This window comes from Camponotus floridanus, unplaced genomic scaffold (assembly GCF_003227725.1).
Source record: "Camponotus floridanus strain SB8 unplaced genomic scaffold, Cflo_v7.5 scaffold99, whole genome shotgun sequence".
Taxonomy (NCBI): domain Eukaryota; kingdom Metazoa; phylum Arthropoda; class Insecta; order Hymenoptera; family Formicidae; genus Camponotus; species Camponotus floridanus.
Window position 1 is genome coordinate 368,520 of NW_020229870.1, and position 20,720 is coordinate 389,239.

General features: G+C 35.9%; 2 protein-coding genes across 3 annotated transcripts in view; both read left to right on the forward strand.

The window, feature by feature from the left end:
• Window positions 1–11,766: 11,766 nt before the first annotated feature.
• Window positions 11,767–14,556, forward strand: LOC105252147 (class E basic helix-loop-helix protein 22). The gene is made up of 5 exons (XM_011259417.2): window positions 11,767–12,222; window positions 12,703–12,894; window positions 12,990–13,225; window positions 13,475–13,698; window positions 13,874–14,556. Exons 2-5 carry the CDS (start codon window positions 12,757–12,759, stop codon window positions 14,095–14,097), a joined length of 822 nt encoding a protein of 273 aa, XP_011257719.1. The 5' UTR covers window positions 11,767–12,222; window positions 12,703–12,756; the 3' UTR covers window positions 14,098–14,556.
• Window positions 14,557–15,912: 1,356 nt separating this feature from the next.
• LOC105255026 overlaps window positions 15,913–20,720 on the forward strand; it is a 30,490-nt gene continuing 25,682 nt past the window's right edge. The window contains exon 1 of one of the 2 annotated variants that reach the window (XM_025415139.1): window positions 15,913–16,605. The gene's annotated coding sequence lies outside the window, so the exon portion shown is untranslated. The remainder of the gene's footprint in view (window positions 16,606–20,720) is intronic. The other variant, XM_025415138.1, reaches the window with a different exon arrangement.

Genomic DNA, 20,720 nt, shown 5'->3' on the forward strand with positions numbered 1-20,720 from the left:
ATCCCATAGACAGACATTTGACATTTCTCAATTTATCGTTTTTTTTCGATCTTTATTTTTAGATAAGAATTTTTTTAATACGCAAAATTAGATAATTTTATAATCAAATTTTATATAATGTAAAATAAAAGATATTTTTAAGTGATTTGATGCACCTTACAATCGCAAACATAAAAAATAGCAGAACTAGCGAGAGAAGCTGTGGATAAAAAAAACTACGACTGTCCCGTTTGTTTTGTACGTCTGTGCGTGCATTGGAACATAAAAAAATTGATAAATTTTTTAATTTCATCTCCATTTATATCATTTCATTTTCATCTCGTTATCGTTATTTTATCACTGTTATTAATATTATTTTTACTGTAATGAAATATTTAAAAAGTATAAATAATTCTCAGTTTATAGATCATGAATACGAGCGATGAAGAAGGCGTGCATGGTGTCTGTTAATTTTCCCAATGTTGGTCTCGCTCGATGACGAAACTCGGCCAAGTTTCGGGGCCCGCAACACGTGCGCGCATAATCGCAATCTTTCGAGCGCGCGCCAGTCTTCCAAGGGGTGGCTGAATGAAGCCGAAGACTTGGTCTCCCTCTCTCTGTCTCCCTCTCGCTCTCTATTGATAGTGGCGTGTGGCGTGGCGTGGCGTGGCATGCTACGGGTCGATAGAATTCGGGCCACGGCCTCCGAAGCTGTACCCTTCCAACGAGTAAGGAAGGAAAGCTTCCGCGGGGTCGAGAGGACGGAGGATCGGAAGACTCGAATGCGAGGACTGAAAAGGTGCGGAAAGTGAGCGACGTTTGCCTCGAGAAGGAAGCGGATATATCCTCGCGAGCTACGTTGTGGCGGGGGATGAAGAACCGGGGGAAGGAGGATAGCCCCTAGCGGGATGAAAGCCCGGAGGCTTCTTTGGAGAATCGGTGAAGAAGCGAAAGAAGCGAGAGCACGAAAGCGAGGGAAGAGCAGGGGAGAGGGAAACGTCGGAGAAAAAGAGCATCGGTATCCCGCGGTACAGATACGCGAATGAAGAGCAGGGAAGAAGGGGAAGGAAGAAAAAAGCGAAGTGGACGCCGAGAAGCAACGAGGAGAACGCTGGCGGTTAAACAGGAAGGGGATCGCGAAGGGATAGGAGCGAAAGGGGTGCGAGCGAAATGGAGAAAGGAAGACAGAGAGACGAGAGATGGGAAGGAGGGAAGGAGGGAGAACGGGATGCTGGGGTCGCTAGGCAACCCCCGTTAAGCGATAGAGGTGCACTCTCGGTACACCCTTATTGCCTTTCCAATTTCGGTAGTTCCCATGCACTATATACCTCCCCTTTGCCCCTTCCCCCACCCTCCGCTTCTCGCCGTTTCCCGATGCCGACTGTCAAGACTGCACTCGGGGCCTAACATTCGGCCGGAATCAATAAAAGAGTATATCGGCCGCTCTTTTTCTGATTAACCTTCTCGCAACAAAGGGGTGATATGCGCGCGGGGGTTGTGCCTATGCATAAGGGATATGCTGCTGCGATCGGTGGGAAAGATCGAGATCATCATTTGCATTTTTATAATATTTAAAAATAATTGTGATAATATTAAAATTAGAATATTATTGGAAAACATTTTTTACGCGCGTAATAAAAATTCATCTCAATAAATAATTAAGAATCATTTCCGTATATATAAAACTATATATATATAATGCAGAATATTACATAAATGTATTAAAAAATACTAAAAAATAATTAAAATAGAAATAATAAATCAAAATTAATAAGAAATAAATAAGCAATTAATAAGAAATAATAAAATTTCACACGCACGATACATGTAATAAAAAATATGCATAAAACTATATTAAAAATATTATATAACATATATGCAGATAACAATATCGTAATTTATGTAATACATAAAATTTTGCATATACTTTTGAAATCACTTCGATGCGATCTCTTTTGTATCGAGATCTATGCTTGATCGCCAGGGCGCTCACCTTTCCTTTAAACTCTTGACATGGATGCAAGGAGGCACGCGGTAGCGTACAACTCTCGAATGTGTTGTTCCGACGGTGAAAATCTACCCCGAGACTGCACGGCGTCACACCGTCTAGCTCCATCGGGACGCCGACCTCCCACCCCGCAATTGGTCCAGGAGGGAGAGATAAAATTCGGGATCAGCTGGAACTCGCCGGAGGCCAGCAACCCCTATAGTCGGATGGCACGAGGGGTAAAATGGTTAAGAAAGGTCTATCGTAGTCTCTATCGCCGCTCTAAAGAGAAAGAGAAACACTCGAGAAAATAACATTCTGTCATATTTCTGAAAGAGATTTTAAAAGGTGCATTTCTTATACCTCCCGATCTTATCAAAGTTCTTTTAGATTCACGATTCTCATTCGCGCCATTAATACAATAATTATATTTAAAAATTTTCTTTATTATTAATTTATATTTAGTTCTAATTTTGCATTTGTAGTCATTAATTTATTAACTTATAATTAACTTATAATTAATTTATAAACTTAATTATTACTTTCTTTTTCAAATTTTTATTTATTAATGTTATCTATTGATATCTAATTGAACGACTTTTAATCTTTCCACTTGTACATAGAAACTGTTAATTACGTAATCATGCTTTTAAATCCTTGGTATATATTTTTGTAATAACTAATAGATTTTTAAAAGACAATAAGAGTGAGAAAATCATATAATTAAGATTTCTAAATATTCAAGAATCGCGCATGATTTCAAAGACGCGTTAATAATTGTGCTGCTGTGTAAAAGTTTTAATTCGTATTCCCCTGAAAAGCGTACTTTCCTTCCCCACCTCATCTTACTCGCGGCTTCCACGTGCTTCTCATTATTACGTTGTTCCATCTCGCACGAGCATGGCTGCTTCGGTGACCCGTGAAAAGAAAAGGAAATACTGCGCTTCTCGCAGTAGCCTCATCCTTTTCATCATAAGAAGATTTAATTAAATAACGAAAATGAAGGAGAGAAATGAAGGAAGAAGAAAGAGATAGAGAAAGAGAATTGAAAGGGGATAACGAGAAGGGGATGAAAACGCGAAAGTAGAAAGAGAGAGAAAGAGAGATGGAGAAATGAAAAAAAAATAGAAACAGGGAAAACGACGAGAAGGCCGTGGAGCGACGAGAGGGCACGAACGCTGGACGAGCCCTTTTCCCCTTTCTCACCCCACCTCATCCATCCATCGATCGATAATGCGATCCGGCAGCCGAAGGGTGCACCGGACGAAGAGTTGCAGAAATAAGGGCTGCTGCCATTTCTGATCCGGCGTACTACCTTCGCTCTCGCTTCTTCTCGCTTCCCTTCCCCTCCGACTTTGCTAATCCAGGGATGCAATTGATATTTTGAAATAAGAAATGTAGAATATCTTAGCATTGCCGATTTCGCCGATTCATCAACCACCGACATAAAAATGTCAGTCTTCTCTCTAAATAATATTATTACAAATTTGTTTTTATTATATATATATATATATATATATATATATATATATATATATATATATATTGTATTGATATAATAGAGCATTATGTCTATATATTTTATTATTTATATGCTCTTGTTTATTTATATAATTTATTTATTTAATTGTATATCTTCATTTGTACATGTTTAGATTTTACAACAATTGTAGCATAAATTTGCTTTATATTTCATTAATTAATATTATTAATTAGTACACATTAATGTTTTAACGATAAAGTATATTTGCGGCAATGCTTTTCAATCATCATCGACTCTTGAATATCGAATAATATCGACGGCTTCAAGAAAAGAATACGTGTATCTTTAGGTATCGATCGATTCTTCCCTTGTCCTCCCTTTCACCTGGCCGTTGCTCCGGAGAGAAGATAGACTCGAAGGTGCCAGCAGCCAGCATCCACCACCGGTCGGTCGGCCATCAACAAGGTTACTCACTTTCCTCGCGTGCATTTGTGCGTACGTGCGTGCGTACTAGTCGCTCGCGTGAGTGCACGCGTGCCTCCGCTTCGAAGGGGGGAAGAGTAATGGATTGCGGAATGAAGCGGAAGAGGAAGTGAGAGGGAGGAGGAAGGAAAAAGAGGGAGGAAATGCATTTATATTTATATTTATGGGATCGCGGATGATGCACCGTACGAGAGTGTACGTTTACTTCGAAATGCATAAAAGCAATGGGGTAGATTAATTGGCAGGAGGATAAAAATGTGACTACAACATGTAACATTGAGAGCACCAGGAGCATGAAATATAAAATGCGAGGCGAAAAAGGATTAAACGAAAGTGAGGAAAGGATCATTAAAATGTGGCGTGCATTAATGATGAAAGCAGATCTATTTAGAGATTATTTACGCTTTTACAAGCATATTTTTTTATGTAAAAATATATGAACCTAAAAAGATGGAAATACATGTAACATATAAAATATACAAATAAAGAGAGAGGAAAGTGTTAATAAACACAAAATTGTAAAAAAATGAAACAACATAAAAAATAAAACATAACGATATAATATAATTTAATAATGTTTGAAAGAAAGAATCTATAAATAGACATATGTCTTAATACATGATATACGCACATCTGAAAATAATAATTAATATTTCAAGAAGCGCAGATATACAAGATCCTTCAGATATTAATTTTTTAAATTAATAACATATATAAATCCGTATGAAACGAAGACAGATGTGTAAAAATAACCGAAGATGCAAGTTAAGGGTTGAAACATATAAGGGAGAGAGAAAGAGAACATCTTTTCAAAGAAAGTTCTTTTAATCTCGAGCGGATTTCCCGAGAAACGAGGCGCACGATAGAAATAAAATTTGTAAGAAGTCATAATTAGTTAAAAGTAATGAGCTGAAGGAAAGAAAAGAAATAGAGGAAGAGGAAAGGGATGTTATAGATACCGAGAGGAGACGAGAGAGAGAGAGAGAGAGAGAGGGAGGGAGATGCTGGCAATGTGTGTGGCGGTGGCTGCGGGCTATGTCGGTGCTGGTGGCAATAACTATAGAGGGGTGCGCAGATCGATGGAGCAGTGACGTCACGGGGCGCGGGATGCTGCGTCGCCATGGTGACCGCCAACGGACCCGGCCACCCTCTCCGCGAAAGTATATAACGTACTACTACGTTCGACCAGAGCGCGACCAGCGAGCTTGAAATTTTATTAAATTTCATTTGCGCGTCGCGCGTTCTCTGTCTCTCTGTTTCTCCACCTCCTCCTCCTCCTCCACCTCCTCCTCCTCCTCTCGCTTTTCCGCTCGTGGACCTCGCGGATGCTGCGGAGGACTCATATCTCGCGCAAGGAAAGGCGTGAAGGGACGAACAAATGGAAAGATTCGCGTTGAGGAAACATGTGATGACGAGAGGAGAAACGTATGAGAGATAAAAATTCGGCAGAATATATTCGCGTCGAAAAAATAGGGAAAATGCTATCGAAAAAATGGACGTTGAATAGGTACATGACACGGGGAGATATATAGCAGAAAAAAAAAAAGGAAACGTGAAGAGCAGAAACAGCAAATGTGAAAAATAAATGGATACGCAATGAAAAAATCTGCGATGAGAAAAACTTGTCAGGGAAAGGTACGTCGAGAGTAATGTAAAAACATGCACGACGAGAAAATACATGACGAAGAAAATTTATGCCCCGCGAGAATGTATAACGAGAAATTTGCGATGAGAAAATTCGCGCCGAGGAAATATGTAATGAGGAAACGCACGTTGAAGAGAACACACTTGCGAGGAAAAATACACATCGTGACTGCAAAAAATCAGAATTTCCAGCAAGTAAACATCCTCTTCAAGGCAAAGGAATGCCTGACACGTGATAAATTTAAAGAATTATTTAAAAAATTAAATTTGCAATTAATTGAACATTATTAGAAAAAGTTTCCCTCTCTCTCTTTTTCTCTGTAAGTTCTATATTTTATGATTCCGCATTTGTCTTCTCGCGGAAAATTAAAGACCACTTGATTATTTAATCGTCCATCGATCATCTCTTTCTTAATCTCGTCTCTTCAAATAAGTATATTTTAATATGTTTATTATTAATTGGAATAATATATTAATATATCATAGAATTTTATAGAGAGAGATTTAAAATTTATAATATATCTGTCACTATAAACTTATCTAGATGTATATTTATTTATTAATAATATCTATATGTATTTTACATAAATATATATTTAATAAGTATGTAGATGAAAGTTTAACATCAATTCAGAATCTACAAACTCTCTTCTCTCTCTTTTTGTCTTTATGTGCTCTTTAAGTATCTGTCTAAAGTTATATGTTAAACTGGATCTGAGGAAACTAAAATACGCCACGATCAATGGTGTCTTGGTCGTTCCGATATGTACCGTCCAATAATAGAGAGAATCTATTTGGTGAACATGCCTTCGTGATAATATCTCATACGAAAATATTCGAAACGCGTCTCCCCTATTCGCCTGCGTGTCCTTGAAAGAATAAAAAAAGCTCTAATAAATTTTTCTTCTCAGAAAGAAGTGTTCTCATTATTTCTCCGCGTTTTTCAGAGCTGAAAATAACTACGATATCCAAGAGGATTCGTCGCGCATCGTCCGACAGGACGACGAAGAACTCGATTAGCGTAATTCAAGATTCCGATCTTGCATCCTTATTTTCCTCGACAGAGCGGAGAGCTACGAGAAACGAAGTAAGAACGAAGCTCACTCTCCGCCCTCCTCTCGTGTCTCTTTTCTTCGTTAATCTTCCGTCAAGAAGCTTTTTTTTATTCCTACCCTCAGTCGTCCCCCGCGTGTCGTTGAATTTACGAGAAAAATGACGAAGCGAGTGTCTCCTTGCGTTCCCCCGATGCAAGGATATCGTTCTCTGAAAGTTCCCTCTCTCTGAATTAAATCCTTCATTCTTGAAAGAATGAAAGACGTTAATGTTATTTCATGATTTTTATTCGGAAAGAATAAAAGCGGTAATTTAAATTTAATATATTAAAAACGATATTTCTTTCGAAAGTTCCCTTTCTCTTCCCTTATTTATGAAGGTCGACTTTTGTCAAGAATTACATTCGCTCTTTCTCTTAACATTCGTCCTTTTTTTCTAGAACAAATGCAGTATCTGTACAGTACCTCGCTATTCTGTATTCCATATATCACAGCTCAATTGATCGCACAATCGTCACGTAGCCGTGGTTTACGCAGTCCGGGATAATCCAGATCCGAGTATTTCTGGTGGGAAAGTGAGCCTGCGAATCGATTGGCCACTTTCAGCGACTCGGTATTATAAATTAAATTTGAATGTTGGACACGATTTTTCTTCATTCTTGCCTTTCCCTTACCTTTATATCGATTCTCACGGCTTTCGCGATTCTGACTGTAACGCTATTTTAATTTAACGTTATTTTGATTCAGCTGTTTCTGAGGATAAATATTGCTGACTCGACCCATCGCGTCCCATCGTGATCCTTTCATTTTTCACACCGGATCTCCCCGCGATATAATACGATAAAATACGGACGAGGAAAAGAGCGGGATCGCGTTCTTTCTCTGTCGGCATAAAAATCATAAAGTACAAGCAATGTTATTGATAAAGTAGTATTATCATTTTTATATTTATGATGCTCCGAGATATTAAATCCTAGTCTTCCTTGGTGTTTCCTTCCTTTGAAATCAATTAACTTCGCTTTTTTGTAATATTCCATACAAGCTTAATTTATCTTACATGTTATTAATTTATGTGGAAAAAAAATATTACAGTTAATTTTCAATCCAAATTATTTTAATGTTAAGCTAATTTAATTAATTAACTTTATTTTATTTATTGATTGTGAAAAGGAAATATTGCCGAGATGATTTTCGATTCTCAAAAACAAAATTCATCGCATTTTGCATAATGATTTTTGCATGCAACGATACACATTGCATTGCTTCGCTTACGGCGACACCCAATGTCGATGAGGGTTGGAAAATGGGATGGTAGAAGGGAGAGAGAGAGTAAGGGAAAGAGAAAGAGAGCGGGGGTGGGAGGGAGGGAGAGAGGGAGGGAGGAATATTCTCCGGAACGGATACGATTGGGAAAACTGTCGATAGCGGACGGCAGGCAGCCTCGGTTTGCTCGCTCGCGGGATGATCCGTGGACCAAATTCGAGCCGGGCCGGAGACGACGACGACGATGATTCCCGCGCCCGCCTTTGTTCCCCTCCCCCTCTACCGCGCCCCTTGCGACATCGCCCATCATCGTCTCCCTCGTCGCAATAAGTGGCCTCGCGGTCGGCTTTAACATGCAAAACGAGCCGCGTACCAAAATGCAATTAAAATGCAAAGCACTAGAGAGAAGGGGAAAGAGAACGAGAGAGAGAGAGGGAGAGAGAAAGAGAAAGAGCAGGGAAAAAGAGAGACTGCAATACGCGAGCAAAAGAGAAATCCAAATTTTATTTATTTGTTTCTTTCTCTCTCTTTTTTTATTTCCCTCTCTTTTTAAATAAAAGCCGCGACAGTCGAATTAAAATTAATTGCGTTCTAGATCTTTTAGCGAGAATATCCCGAAGACTTGTGTTAATCGAAGCGTTGAATTAATTATTTAACGTATTTCTTCTCTCTTTCTCTCCCTTTCGATAAACGGCTATTTATCGGGAGTTAATTTTGACTAGGGTTGAGACTGCGATGAGGTTCACAAGTTCAAAATCACAAGTTTAAAATCACAAGTAGGTATTCTATTAAAAATCTTACAAATATAATCTTACATAACGCTATCAATAATTAATTATTCATACCATGTGAGTGAAAAGATGCTAGATAGTAATCAAGTATTCATTGCTATGTAAATAAAGAAACAGAGACAAGTAACAAATATTTCGGCATTTGTCTCCTGATCTCTTATGTACTTGTACATTTTTTAGATGCAATATATATTTCACATATATGGTATTACATTTTTATATAGATATAGATGTAATTCAAGTTATGATTCTTATCATAATATCAAGTTGTTAAATTTGGAAGATTAAGTATGGCTTTGCAAATCAAAGTTCTCGTTGCAAATCAAAGTTACAAGTGGAAATAAATATTATATAACGAGGCATTTCATAAATAAACAAAATGAGAAGCACCTTAGATACAACACTACAATACAGAATGAGATTTTCAAGACAAATTCATCGGAAAAGACAGGAAAGAGCGGAGGAGTAAAGCAGAGAGCAGAATGAAGAGAGACATCCGAAGATAAACGGGAGTGAGGGGAGGCGCGAGATGACGGAAGGCGAGGAAGAAAGAGGGATGGAGAAGGAACGCGAGAGGGTTGGTTTGTGATGGTCGACGGTAATGCGCACATGGAGAGGCACGTAAGGAGAAGAAGGAGCGGAGAAAGGTTCCGTGAGAAGCGCGGAGGGATGATGCGGCGGGACGGGCGGGCGAGCGAGGGAGGGGGTGCGTTTGGTCCGGGAGCTCGCCGGGGGATGCTGTATTGATCGTGAGAGCGGGCTAAAGTAAGCCGAGGCTGGTTGGCACGGAGGGTTGCCTTGGCAACCCTCGTCGTCCCTCATCCCTCAGGACTCCGGACCGTTCGTCGGTCCGAAAACCACCCCCGAACGCCGACCACCACCCTCTCTCTCTCTCTCTCTCTCTCTCTCTCCCTTGCTCTCTCTTTCTCTCGCTCTCCTTCTCTGTCGGATTCGCGATCTATACGTGCCAAACGGTACGCTCGGCAGATACGGCGTATGCGTAAGCGTATGCGAGAGAGATCCTTTTTCCCTCCTGGTTTTCCTTCAGCTTTCCTTCCGACCGCTCCTCGACACGCGTTCTTCCGCTCGGAAATAATCGGGACAGAACCTGTTTCCTGATAACGTTATCAAATACGATAACGGTTGTGTTTAATTCTCCCTAAATCTTTCTTTCCTTCTACTTGAAATTTATGTCGCAAATATATAAAATATTAAAAAACAATGTAGAAGAAAAAAATTACACGATGGATTTCGGAGAGAGAGAGAGAGAAACGCTAATATGATCGTTTAACTCTTCTAAAACAATTTCTCCGAGTTGCTCAAAGTTTTTTTATGAAGTAGAATATTTAAAATTTTAAGAAATATTAATCATTTTAATCAATAATAATCAATTGTGAAAATACTTCTATTTCATAATAAGTGGTCATAGATGATCAATAAGTATTTTATCTTTAAAATATCTTCAATATACCTTTGAAAACTGTTTAAAATTAATAAACAACATATTGTTATAAGAAAAAGGTTCAAACATAGATATAATTATTTTTTAAACGGCCATTAAATAAGATTATGAAATTATAAATATTTTTAAGGCGAGAAGCTATATAAAATAGACATAATCCTCCGTGATCAATAAATCAATTGTAGTATTATTCTTTCCTAATTAATGGATTCGGATGCTGGAGTGATCCATTTTGCGATGTATTTCAAAGCAAGTGCACTTGCAATTATTTTCGAGCAATCTCGGGATATATTTCTCGGCGCAAAGGAAGCGATAAATCTTGTACTATGGATGCTGTTCGACCCAGAAAGATCTCGCACGTATCTCGCGAGCGAACAAAGCACATTGACGCGTAATAATTTAACCCTTTCGCTCTCCATCGTATTACATGGGAATGAAAATCTAAACATTATTCGATGTACATGAATACATTTGTGTTAAGTTATTTTTATTTTTACGTCCGGAGAGAAAAAAATAAATATAAGTATTTTTCATCTAATACTTATTAAATTAAATTAAATGTTGTTAGTATTAATCGTTTGTTTGTGTTTGTGCCAGACGAAACGCAAGAGAGAAGGAAGGTTTAATTCATACGCGAAAAAGATAGAAAAGAATGATTGTCGCCGAATTGTCTCGGGATTCCCGCGATGTTCGTAGTATTTTTCCACGCGCTAATGCATGCCCGTTAATCATAATCAACGACAATGTATGTATGGATTGTAAACACAGCATAAATCGAACGAAACAACGATTGCTGTGAAAAAAGAGAAATTTATTAAAATTGCCACATCGAGAGATTGATATTAATTTCTTTAGAAGAATAAAAAATTGAGAAACTCTTGCTAAACATAATAATAATAATATGTAATTTGAAAATGAAATAGAGACAAAATAAAGGGATGAAAGTATAATATATATAATGCATAAAGTAAAATGAATATTTTAATACTGATATAATAAGCATTGTTGCGATACCCCATTACATTAATAAATACAACTCACATTAATCGATTTATATTTTTTAATTATGTTATTTACAATATTAACTGGAAGTACGATAAATAATTTAATTATTAATAATTATTATTCTCTTTCTATAAACACAATACATATTTTCTTAAAAAATGTTTGGCAATTTTGGAGCAAAATTCTTCTCCAATAAAAAAATTTAAATTAGTTCATTTTGTCTTGTTCATCTTACTAATTTTTAATTTATTGGTTATTAACTTTTTAATCACGTTTCTTTTTCAACAATTTTTTAAATTCTCGTCTTTCAAATTATTACCTCTACTAAAGAATTTTTATATGAGAATAATTTTTATTATAAATTAGAACTAAATGCGCAGCATCTCTTTGCATGCAATATATATCCGGCAACTAGCGACTTCTCTTGCTTATCTTAGATACGAATTTCCTTTCCCGATGGTAACAACATGGTTCAAAGAGGATTTTTAGTCTGACCCACCAGGGTACGCCAGCCGATGGGTCCAGCGCAGCATCCCTCGGTTGTAACGGGCGCACCCTCGTATACGACGACCAAACTAATTTAGGGGTTGCGCTCTCTCCTGCGCAAGATCTGCCAAACAACGAAGGAGACGCGTGTGTGCCCCTGATGTGCTTCGTTCGGACGTGATAATTTTATCAGAGACAAAATTATCGATCATTATTAAAAGACAAGAGATCTTTAAAACGGTCAAAACTCCCGTGGAATAAAGGCTTTGCGAATGGAAAAAAATCTCCAAACTGTTTGCGAGATTTTTCTCCTCGGTCATCGAGCCTCGATTCCTGCTGAATTAAAATGGCTGTGATTGGCTCTGAGTGATTTTGGGGAAACAAGATAATAAAAGGCTCTGGCAACTCCTTACAATCAGGATTCCTCAAAATCCCGATTGCCCGTATTCCCGAAAAAGTGCGAAGAAAAACGGACAGAGGGATGATTTGACGCTGCGCACTGATGCGCGAAAAGCGTTGCTGATCGTCGTGCATCGTATTCTGCACCCCGCGAAACGCGCGGGGGCTGGGGAAAAAAATCGTCGTCGGTAAGTGTTCCACTTGCTATTGATTGCGTTAGACTGTCCGATGACGCCCCGCGAATGGCGGTGGTGCTCGCTAATAAATGCGAAAATGAGAAGATAGAAATTTATTCGGAAATCAAGAACGTAAATATGAAATTTTTAAAAATCAACTTTGTCGGGCAAAATATAAGGATTTACCTTGTGAAACGTACAAAAATTTCAGAAAAAAATTTGTACATTCATGAAATAGATTCATGAGAGAAATTATTCGCGGAAATTAAAATATGTGAGAAGTTTGAGAAAAACTGCAATAATAAAATAAATTCCAGCGAGAAATGTGAAAATAAATAACTGTATTAAATAAAACAAGTGTGATACAATCGATATTTAAAATTTATTTATAGAAAAAGCGAAAGGTTTCAAAATAAATAAATATGAATATAAATTCGAAGTCAAGGACCATTTTATTTTTGAAAAATGTAAAACTGGAATTTGCAAATATAGGAATTGAATAGAAAAAAGAGGGAGAATTCGTCGATTAAATCGAGAAAGTGAAAGATGAGATCCTACGACGGCGAAAGCAGCTCAACAGAAGACGACGATCGCAGAGAAGGTCTGCCGGAGGCGCATCTGCAACAAGGATCCTGGCAACGCACAGCGTCCCATCCTACCTGGGCCTGGGAGCATCGCAACGTCGTAAGTAACGATTGTAGATATAAAAAAGAAAATATAAAATATATATTTAACTAATAAAAGTACTAATATATTCCTAACGAAAAACCCTTTTTCAGCATCCACTGCCTCCACAATCGGCAGCGGCTCTCGAATCCGTATATTCGACACCAGGGGCCTCACATCCAGGTGTCTCGGGTCCACCAACAGCATACTCATCGGAACACACTCAGAGCGCACCAGGACGAAGGACTCCGCTGGGTGCCGTGGGCCTCGGTGGCTTTTACTTTCAACAACAACCTCAACCGCATGCTTCGTCGAGCGCGTTGTCCGATGAGAATCGACCGGATGAGAGGTTTGCTTTCAATTTAATTTAACTTTAAAATTTTAAGATAAATGAAAAAAATAAAAGAATAAAGTCACCTGACAATTTGTAAGAATAAAATAATTGAAAAATGAAAATTCAACTGGAAATTGCACGTATAAGATTATAAAAGAGGACATAAATATATAATAAAATAATTGGACGAAATGTATTTTTGTAAGGAACGTCCGATGAAATGTATGTAATTAATAATTCTGGCGTGTGTGATTTCTTTTTCAGACCAACAGGTTCGCGATTGAACTGTCCACCGAAATCGAAGACGACTCGTCAAGGAAAAAGCGTAAGGTTGAATATTAATGCCCGAGAACGTAGAAGGATGCATGATTTGAACGACGCCTTAGACGAACTTCGTTCTGTCATCCCTTACGCACATAGTCCTTCGGTGAGGAAGCTGTCGAAAATAGCCACTCTTCTCCTGGCGAAAAATTATATTCTCATGCAAGGTAATAAAGTGTTTAAACGCGAGAAAGCAATTTAAGTTTTAATAAAGTTTTTAAAACAATTTCTCACAAGAAAATTAAATTGTATGTTTCAAATGTAGCCAAGCCAAAACTAAACTGTCATCATTTCAACGCTTATCATATTGATTAATTAATGACAAATTAATCGCCGTCGCAGGGAACGCGCTGGAGGAGCTCCGGAGAGTGATAGCCGTTTTGCAATCACCGCATGCACACACCACCGCTTTACCGCCCACCCCGGTCTCCTACGACCTTCTGCAGGGATTCCCCGGCAAGTTATTCCAGGGGGTGCCGGAGATGCAAGGGCTTCCTACGAACGATCCTCAAATCGTGACTGGTCCCCCGACTGACGGTACAGTCGCCAGCGGAGAGTCGAATTAAAGAATCAATTATTTCTTCCTACTTTCTTCGCGATAGATCTAAGAATTTCTCTCGTGAACAACGTAAATCGACCGTACGAATTCGAGCCAACAGAATTAAATTGATAAAATGCGATACAATAGCGAGAGAAGAGGATTCAAAGTATTTGCAAATCTTTCAGGCCTAAGTCTAAGATTGATAGTGTAAGATGCGTCCAAGAGTCTCCTAAGCTGAAGGAGTACTTTTTAAAATGGAAATGCCTTCGGCTACATGAAAGTATTAATTATTAGAGTATTATTGGAACTTAATTAATTCTTCTAGAGAGAAAAAAGAGTGGAGTAATCTTTTTTAAATATTAATACATAAATAATTTATATTTGCTTAAAAAACAAGACGCGAAAGAACGAATTACATCATTTTATTTCTTCCGTAAAAATAACAAGATGCATAAGATCAAGTAAAGCAAAAACAGAAGAGATAAATTCAAAATAATCAAAAGTTAATTATATATATAAAGAGACATTGATAGGAGATAAGAATTAATGAATTAAAATTAGAGAAAAACTTCTCTTTTTACGGAAAGAAATAAAATATACCATAATTTCGAGTGACACTTCAATTAAAAAAATTAATTCAGGATTACTTTGAAGTCCTAATGAAGGGCGAAATTACTGCGAAAGTATTGCGAAAGTATTAGCAATTAATAAGCAATTGACACTGTCACGATCCTAAAGTCAATGATGCAGCAATAAGACGACGGCGCGTTTTTCGTCTCTCCGACTCTCGCCGAGATAGCACTTCGAAGACCGATTACATAATCGCTTCAGCATTGAAAGATTAAACAAAGAATAAGCACAAAGTCCGTTTTCAGACTTGCGAATAAAAATATATGTAGGCTCGAGGAAAAAATTCATGATGATTTTATTCATGATGATTCGCTCAGAATGCTCGATTTTCGTGATAGAGGATCGGAAGGACGAAAACGTCGCCAGGACTTGGAACGCGAAGAGTTTCCGAGTCTCGTCCAGAAACACGATAGTCAATATTAGTATGTGATATGTGTCGAGGAGTTCTAGTCTATATACAACATAAAGATATATTGAATATTCATATACACATATACAGTATATATACATATATATATATATATATTTAATAATCTAAACGAAGCATCGACTTACGACTTATTTATATACATAATTAAGAATCTATTATACAATGTGCCACAGTAAGAATTTACCTACTTTCGAAAAAAGCGAACGAGCAAGCGAGATGGAAGGAGAAAAAGAGAAAGAACATGTGAGAAAAAGAGAAAGAACATGTGAGAAAAAGAGAAAGAACATGTGAGAGAAGGGATTGGAAGAAGGAAAGAAAATTATTTACTGTGCTATTTGTGAGAAATATCGTGCGATCCTTTTTTTCGCAATACAGTTATTTCTCGGAGCAAAAGTAAGGATGAGCGTCTCAACGAAGGCAGAAGGATTTACTTGTTGTAGAGTGTAGATAATAATTGTTTAGTGCTCTCAAATAAAATCTATTTAAGAGAATCTCAATATCCGATGGGCGTCAAATTATCAAGATTTTCATGTTTATAGTGTTTGCTTTATTTTATTTTAATTAGTTGTTTCTTTTTTTATTCTATTTCTAATTTTATTTTATATCAGATCCTTACTTTTTATTTTATTTTCAATTAGATGAACTACTTTTCATTACGACAAGATATTATATCTTTCAATTATCGCCATCATTCTTTATTTTAAGAATGTTACTTTAATTATATTTAAATTTCTTTTTTTCGAACTAAATTGATGCAAAATTTGCGGAATTAAGGACAGCACTATCTCGTCATGTTCTGTAATAGATCCTTTCTGTAGATCCTTTTATCTTTGTGGCTTGAATGAAAGATAAAAATTTTTTAATCGACTTATTTCCAAATAAAATAGCAGCTTATCTCCGACTTTAAAAGTTGCCGCCTTTGAAGTGGCGCTACTTTCCGCCAGTAGGCACAAGCCGCTCTTCAAGGTCACATCCGACTGTCCATCTGCGTCATAATTCAAAATTACCACTCGAAACCCTTTAAATGGACTTGGTCCATGTCGGTGTCAAGGTGTTTCAGAAAAAGAGTACGCGAAAAGTTTATCAGACTCTTTTTGCAAGTAATAATCGTAGGAAGCAAGGTGGGGATGGGAACGACCAGCAGTCGTCTTGTGGCGCCATCAAGCTATGCTGGTATACCGTCATGCTGGGCTCCCATTCGGTCGCCTCCAGTGCTGACAAGAGGATCTGATCGTCACGATCAGAGATAGATCGTGCCTCTTGTGCGTGCGTGCCCCAATCAAGATGGCTTTGTCCATTGCGACGCCGTTGTGATATCACTCCAGACGACGAGGGGAATCTGATTAGTCAGATTACTCCAAAGTGTCGAGGAGAATTATCAGCACGACGACGACGAAAAGAAGAAAGGTGGCAACCAACAACGTCCTCAGCGACGCGGAGATGTGACGCTCGTCGGCGAACCGGTGAGTGCAAGTGAGTCCCTTAACTTTTCTGGCCAGAGTGACCTGGTCGACCTTTTTCGAGAAGTAAAATAGGTGAGCACCTTCAAAACCGGAATCTCACGATGGCGTAGCTGTTGATGACGAGAGGATAAGAGAGAGAAAGAGACGGAGAGTGTAAAAGAGACAGAGAGAAGCAATTCTTTAAAGAGGTGGGAGAGAAAGAGAGAGAAAGAGAGAGAGAGAGAAAGAGAGAGAGAGAGAGAGAGAAAGGTGTTGTTGAAGATATAATATTAATCGTCTAGATGCTGTTACTTGCGAAACAAAGTGGCTAAAGAGGTTTCTCATGGTTGTGCCACTTTGTCATGATCAGGACTCTGCAGGTGCAGATGTAGAACTGCGTGGATAGAGACACTCAGTTGGTAACCATCTTTCGATTCTTTCATAAGATAGCAAGTTTGTAGGAAAAAATATTATATTATATATATCGTCGAAGAATTGGAGTATTTGTGATAATAACTGTTGTCAAAATTATCTTGTTTCCTCATGATTGCACATGAAAAATTCTTTCATTAGTAATTTTGGAATAAGAAAGGCTTTTTCAATAATAAGTTTGGATTAGGAAAAATATTTTGAAGCAGAAGGAGATATTTCTCTTTATTAACAACTAAAATAGCAGAGCATTTAAAATAGAGGACAGAGTTTCGATATCAGTAATTTTGGAGCACAAAAGTTTAGAGCAAAGAAAAGAAAGTTTTCCTTATTAGTAATATTGAAGCAGGAAAGTAGTTTTAAGAGATTTTATATCTTGTTTAAGAAAAAAACATATGTTTAATAATTTTGGAACAAAAGTATTATCTAGCATCAGTTTCGTTTGCTTTGAATTTATTATAAGATATTAATAAATTTGGAGCACAAAAGTATATTTAAGCAGAGGAAAGAAAGTTTCCTTATTAGTAATATTGAAGCAGGAAAGTAGTTTTAAGAGATTTCATATCTTGTTTAAGAAAAAAACATATGTTTAATAATTTTGGAACAAAAGTATTATCTAGCATCAGTTTCGCTTTGAATTTATTATAAGATATTAATAAATTTGGAGCACAAAAGTATATTTAAGCAGAGGAAAGAAAGTTTCCTTATTAGTAATATTGAAGTAGGAAAGTATTTTAAGAGATTTCATATCTTGTTTAAGAAAAAAAATATGTTTAATAATTTTGGACCAGAAGTATTATCTAGCACTATCTTTGCTTGCTTTAAATTTATTATAAGTCTCATTTTAAGTTTATGATGTTGAACTTAGCTCAATGTATGAAGTAAAATGCAGATATTCCCTTGTGAAAGTCTTATATGTACGTAGCAATCGAGAGATAAACCGACATACAGTGAAGTTTGTATCTGGGTAAGTACGTCAATGAAATTCCCGATAGTACTTGTGCGTCTGTTTTTGCAATATTTTAAGCGTTGCATAAGACTTATATTATATTTAAAGATTATCTGCTTGAGAATTTGCAAGAATTGATCGCGAAAATGTCTGCCTTTCAAGTGAAAAAATTCCGATTAATTTAAATAATGATCAGAAAAAACTCGCGAAAGTACAGAAAGCCATAAAAAATTTCTATTTCTTATTTTAAATCTTAATCAAAATTTCGGGAAGATTTATTTTGATTATCTATCACGTAATTGTGCGAATAAAACGAAAAGATATGATTTAGATTTGTATTTACTCAACAATGTCGAACACAAACTTCTTGCTGAGTAATTCAATTGGAATACGAAGGAAAACACAAACCATACTATTATACGCAATTAGAAAGTAAACTATAAGGCTGTCAGGAAAAATGGGAAGACGGGAAGAGAATAATAATAGGCGTGATATTACGGTGTTTTCCTTTTTTTATTAATATTATAACGCATTACAATATAATTAAATAATTATTAGTTTTTTTATCTCTCTCTGCATTAGAATTTTAATTACGAGCCGATTAAATTATTTATATCAATATTACTGTTGCAAATAATAACTTTAAAAGTGATATTTTTTGTAAATGAGTAAGTTAGTCTTATCTCATCAATTAGATGAAAAACATGATTGTTATTGATAGTTTCCCATCTCTATTTGGACCCTACTGATAAACTCAAATTAAATTTCCCTCGCCCTTTGGAACTGTATAGTATATTATATATACTATTTCGCGTTTTAATAAAATAATAAAGGCGTTCAACAATGCAAAATTTATGAAATAATTTTCGACTAATATATTAAAATATATATGTCAATGATTTTTAAAATTTTAATTAGATAAAAAAATTGCGATAATTTTATGAAATTTACAAGTAAAACAATATTAACTATAATTTTCTTATAAAAGAAATCCAATATTTTAAGAAAGTAATTTTCTGAAAGAAATGGGATTACTACAAATAATATTAGAATGTTTTGAATTGTATTAGAATTACTATTGATAAATTTAATAGTTTTAAGTATCATCTTTTACTTCTGTATGTACGCTTATCGCGCCTATTTTTTAATTTTCAGAATAAATCATAAGAGATATATAAGAATAAGTAAAAATAATAATAATGAGTATAAAAAATATTCTAAAATTAATATGGATTGTAATTTATCGAAGCGATAGCATCATTTCACTTTATTGCACTCGTCATTGCATCCATCTCGTTGAAATACACGTGAATATTTGTCGCATATGAGGTAAACACGTGATCCGTGGGAAAACCAGGCACATAGTAACGCATGTGTATGCATCGTAATCGTAAATAATGAATGTAATTGTACAAGGGTCGCGGATTAACTGAACGCTTTGATGCATAAAATTGTTGCACTGGTATCAGAAAAGTCGATATTGGCCAGTTGCCGTCTTTAGAAATTAATTTTTGTCTTGCTTCTTCGCCGCACATTAAAAATCTGTCGTTGTAATATGAAAATATGCAAATATAAAAAATATGAAAATATATAAATAATAAAATTGGGAATTTTGCAATTATTCTTAACAATCTGAATCTTCACAATTTAAAAATAAGATATTTTTCGATATTTGTGATTTATTATTTGTATTATAATTTACATATCATTTATATTATGTAATAAATCGAATAACGTTTCTCGTCAAATAATGTTTCTCAATGTGTGCTTATTCCATATATACAATTTTTTTATATGTGAAAGGTTTTAACTCTATTTATATATTTTGAAGAGAAAGGCTTTAATTCTATTTATATATTTTGATTGAAACTCATGTGATATTTTTTTCAATCTCGTGTCAAATAAATATCTAGGAAAATTTTCCGGTTTATCGCACGACGTGTGCGACTTTAAGTATGAAATATAACGGTGTTTACGCACTTCCGGCGTACTTATCTCGCAGGTAACACTCGTGACGTATATACAATGTTGCAAAATCGGCCAGATCCGAGCACAATCGAAATGCACCTACGTAAAGCGCCATTTCTCAAGAATCTTGCATCATGTGTAATCAATACATAATTCATATTTAGAAAATTGTTTAGATAAATATTTAAAGTATATTAAAATTTAATATATAAATTGTATTTTTAATCGAACAAAAATTAAATACGTGTATAAAATTAATTTTAAGAGTATAACTTTTTGTTAAAATATATGTGATTTTATAGATACAATACATTTTCAAAAAAGAAAATACAAATAAAAATTGGAACAAAAGAAATATTATATTAGAAGATTCAAATTTACAATGTCACAAAGATTTATTGGAAAAATAACAATCTTGCAATCTCATTAATTGAGCTCAGAAACTCGATTAGAAATGTTAGTTGCATTTTATTTCGAACGTCAATATTATTAAAAAGATGAAAACCGAAGAAAAATAATACTTATCATCGTATTTTTTTAAGTCGCATTCATGTGATTTTTTGAAATATTATTTTTTCGCCTTGCTTTTCATCAATTGAACTATAATTCAATTTTTTAATAACATTATCTTTCAATCTTAGATAGTTATAGACCACGTTCACTTGTTCGATATCAATCAAACTGATAAATTAAAGTTCAAATTGTATTTGATTGATAAATTAAGTCTATTTAAAGAAAGCTGAATGCAAATTTAAGTTTTGCGCAGCGTTGAATCTCATCGTGTTTTTTGCGCTTAATAA

Excerpts from the sequence above, each read along its gene's own strand:
- LOC105252147 (XM_011259417.2), top strand. The coding sequence starts at position 12,757 with ATGAGATCCTACGACGGCGAAAGCAGCTCAACAGAAGACGACGATCGC. Across the intron at positions 12,895-12,989 it reads CCTGGGAGCATCGCAACGTC|CATCCACTGCCTCCACAATC; the intron begins GTAAGTAACGAT and ends ACCCTTTTTCAG. Across the intron at positions 13,699-13,873 it reads AAATTATATTCTCATGCAAG|GGAACGCGCTGGAGGAGCTC; the intron begins GTAATAAAGTGT and ends TCGCCGTCGCAG.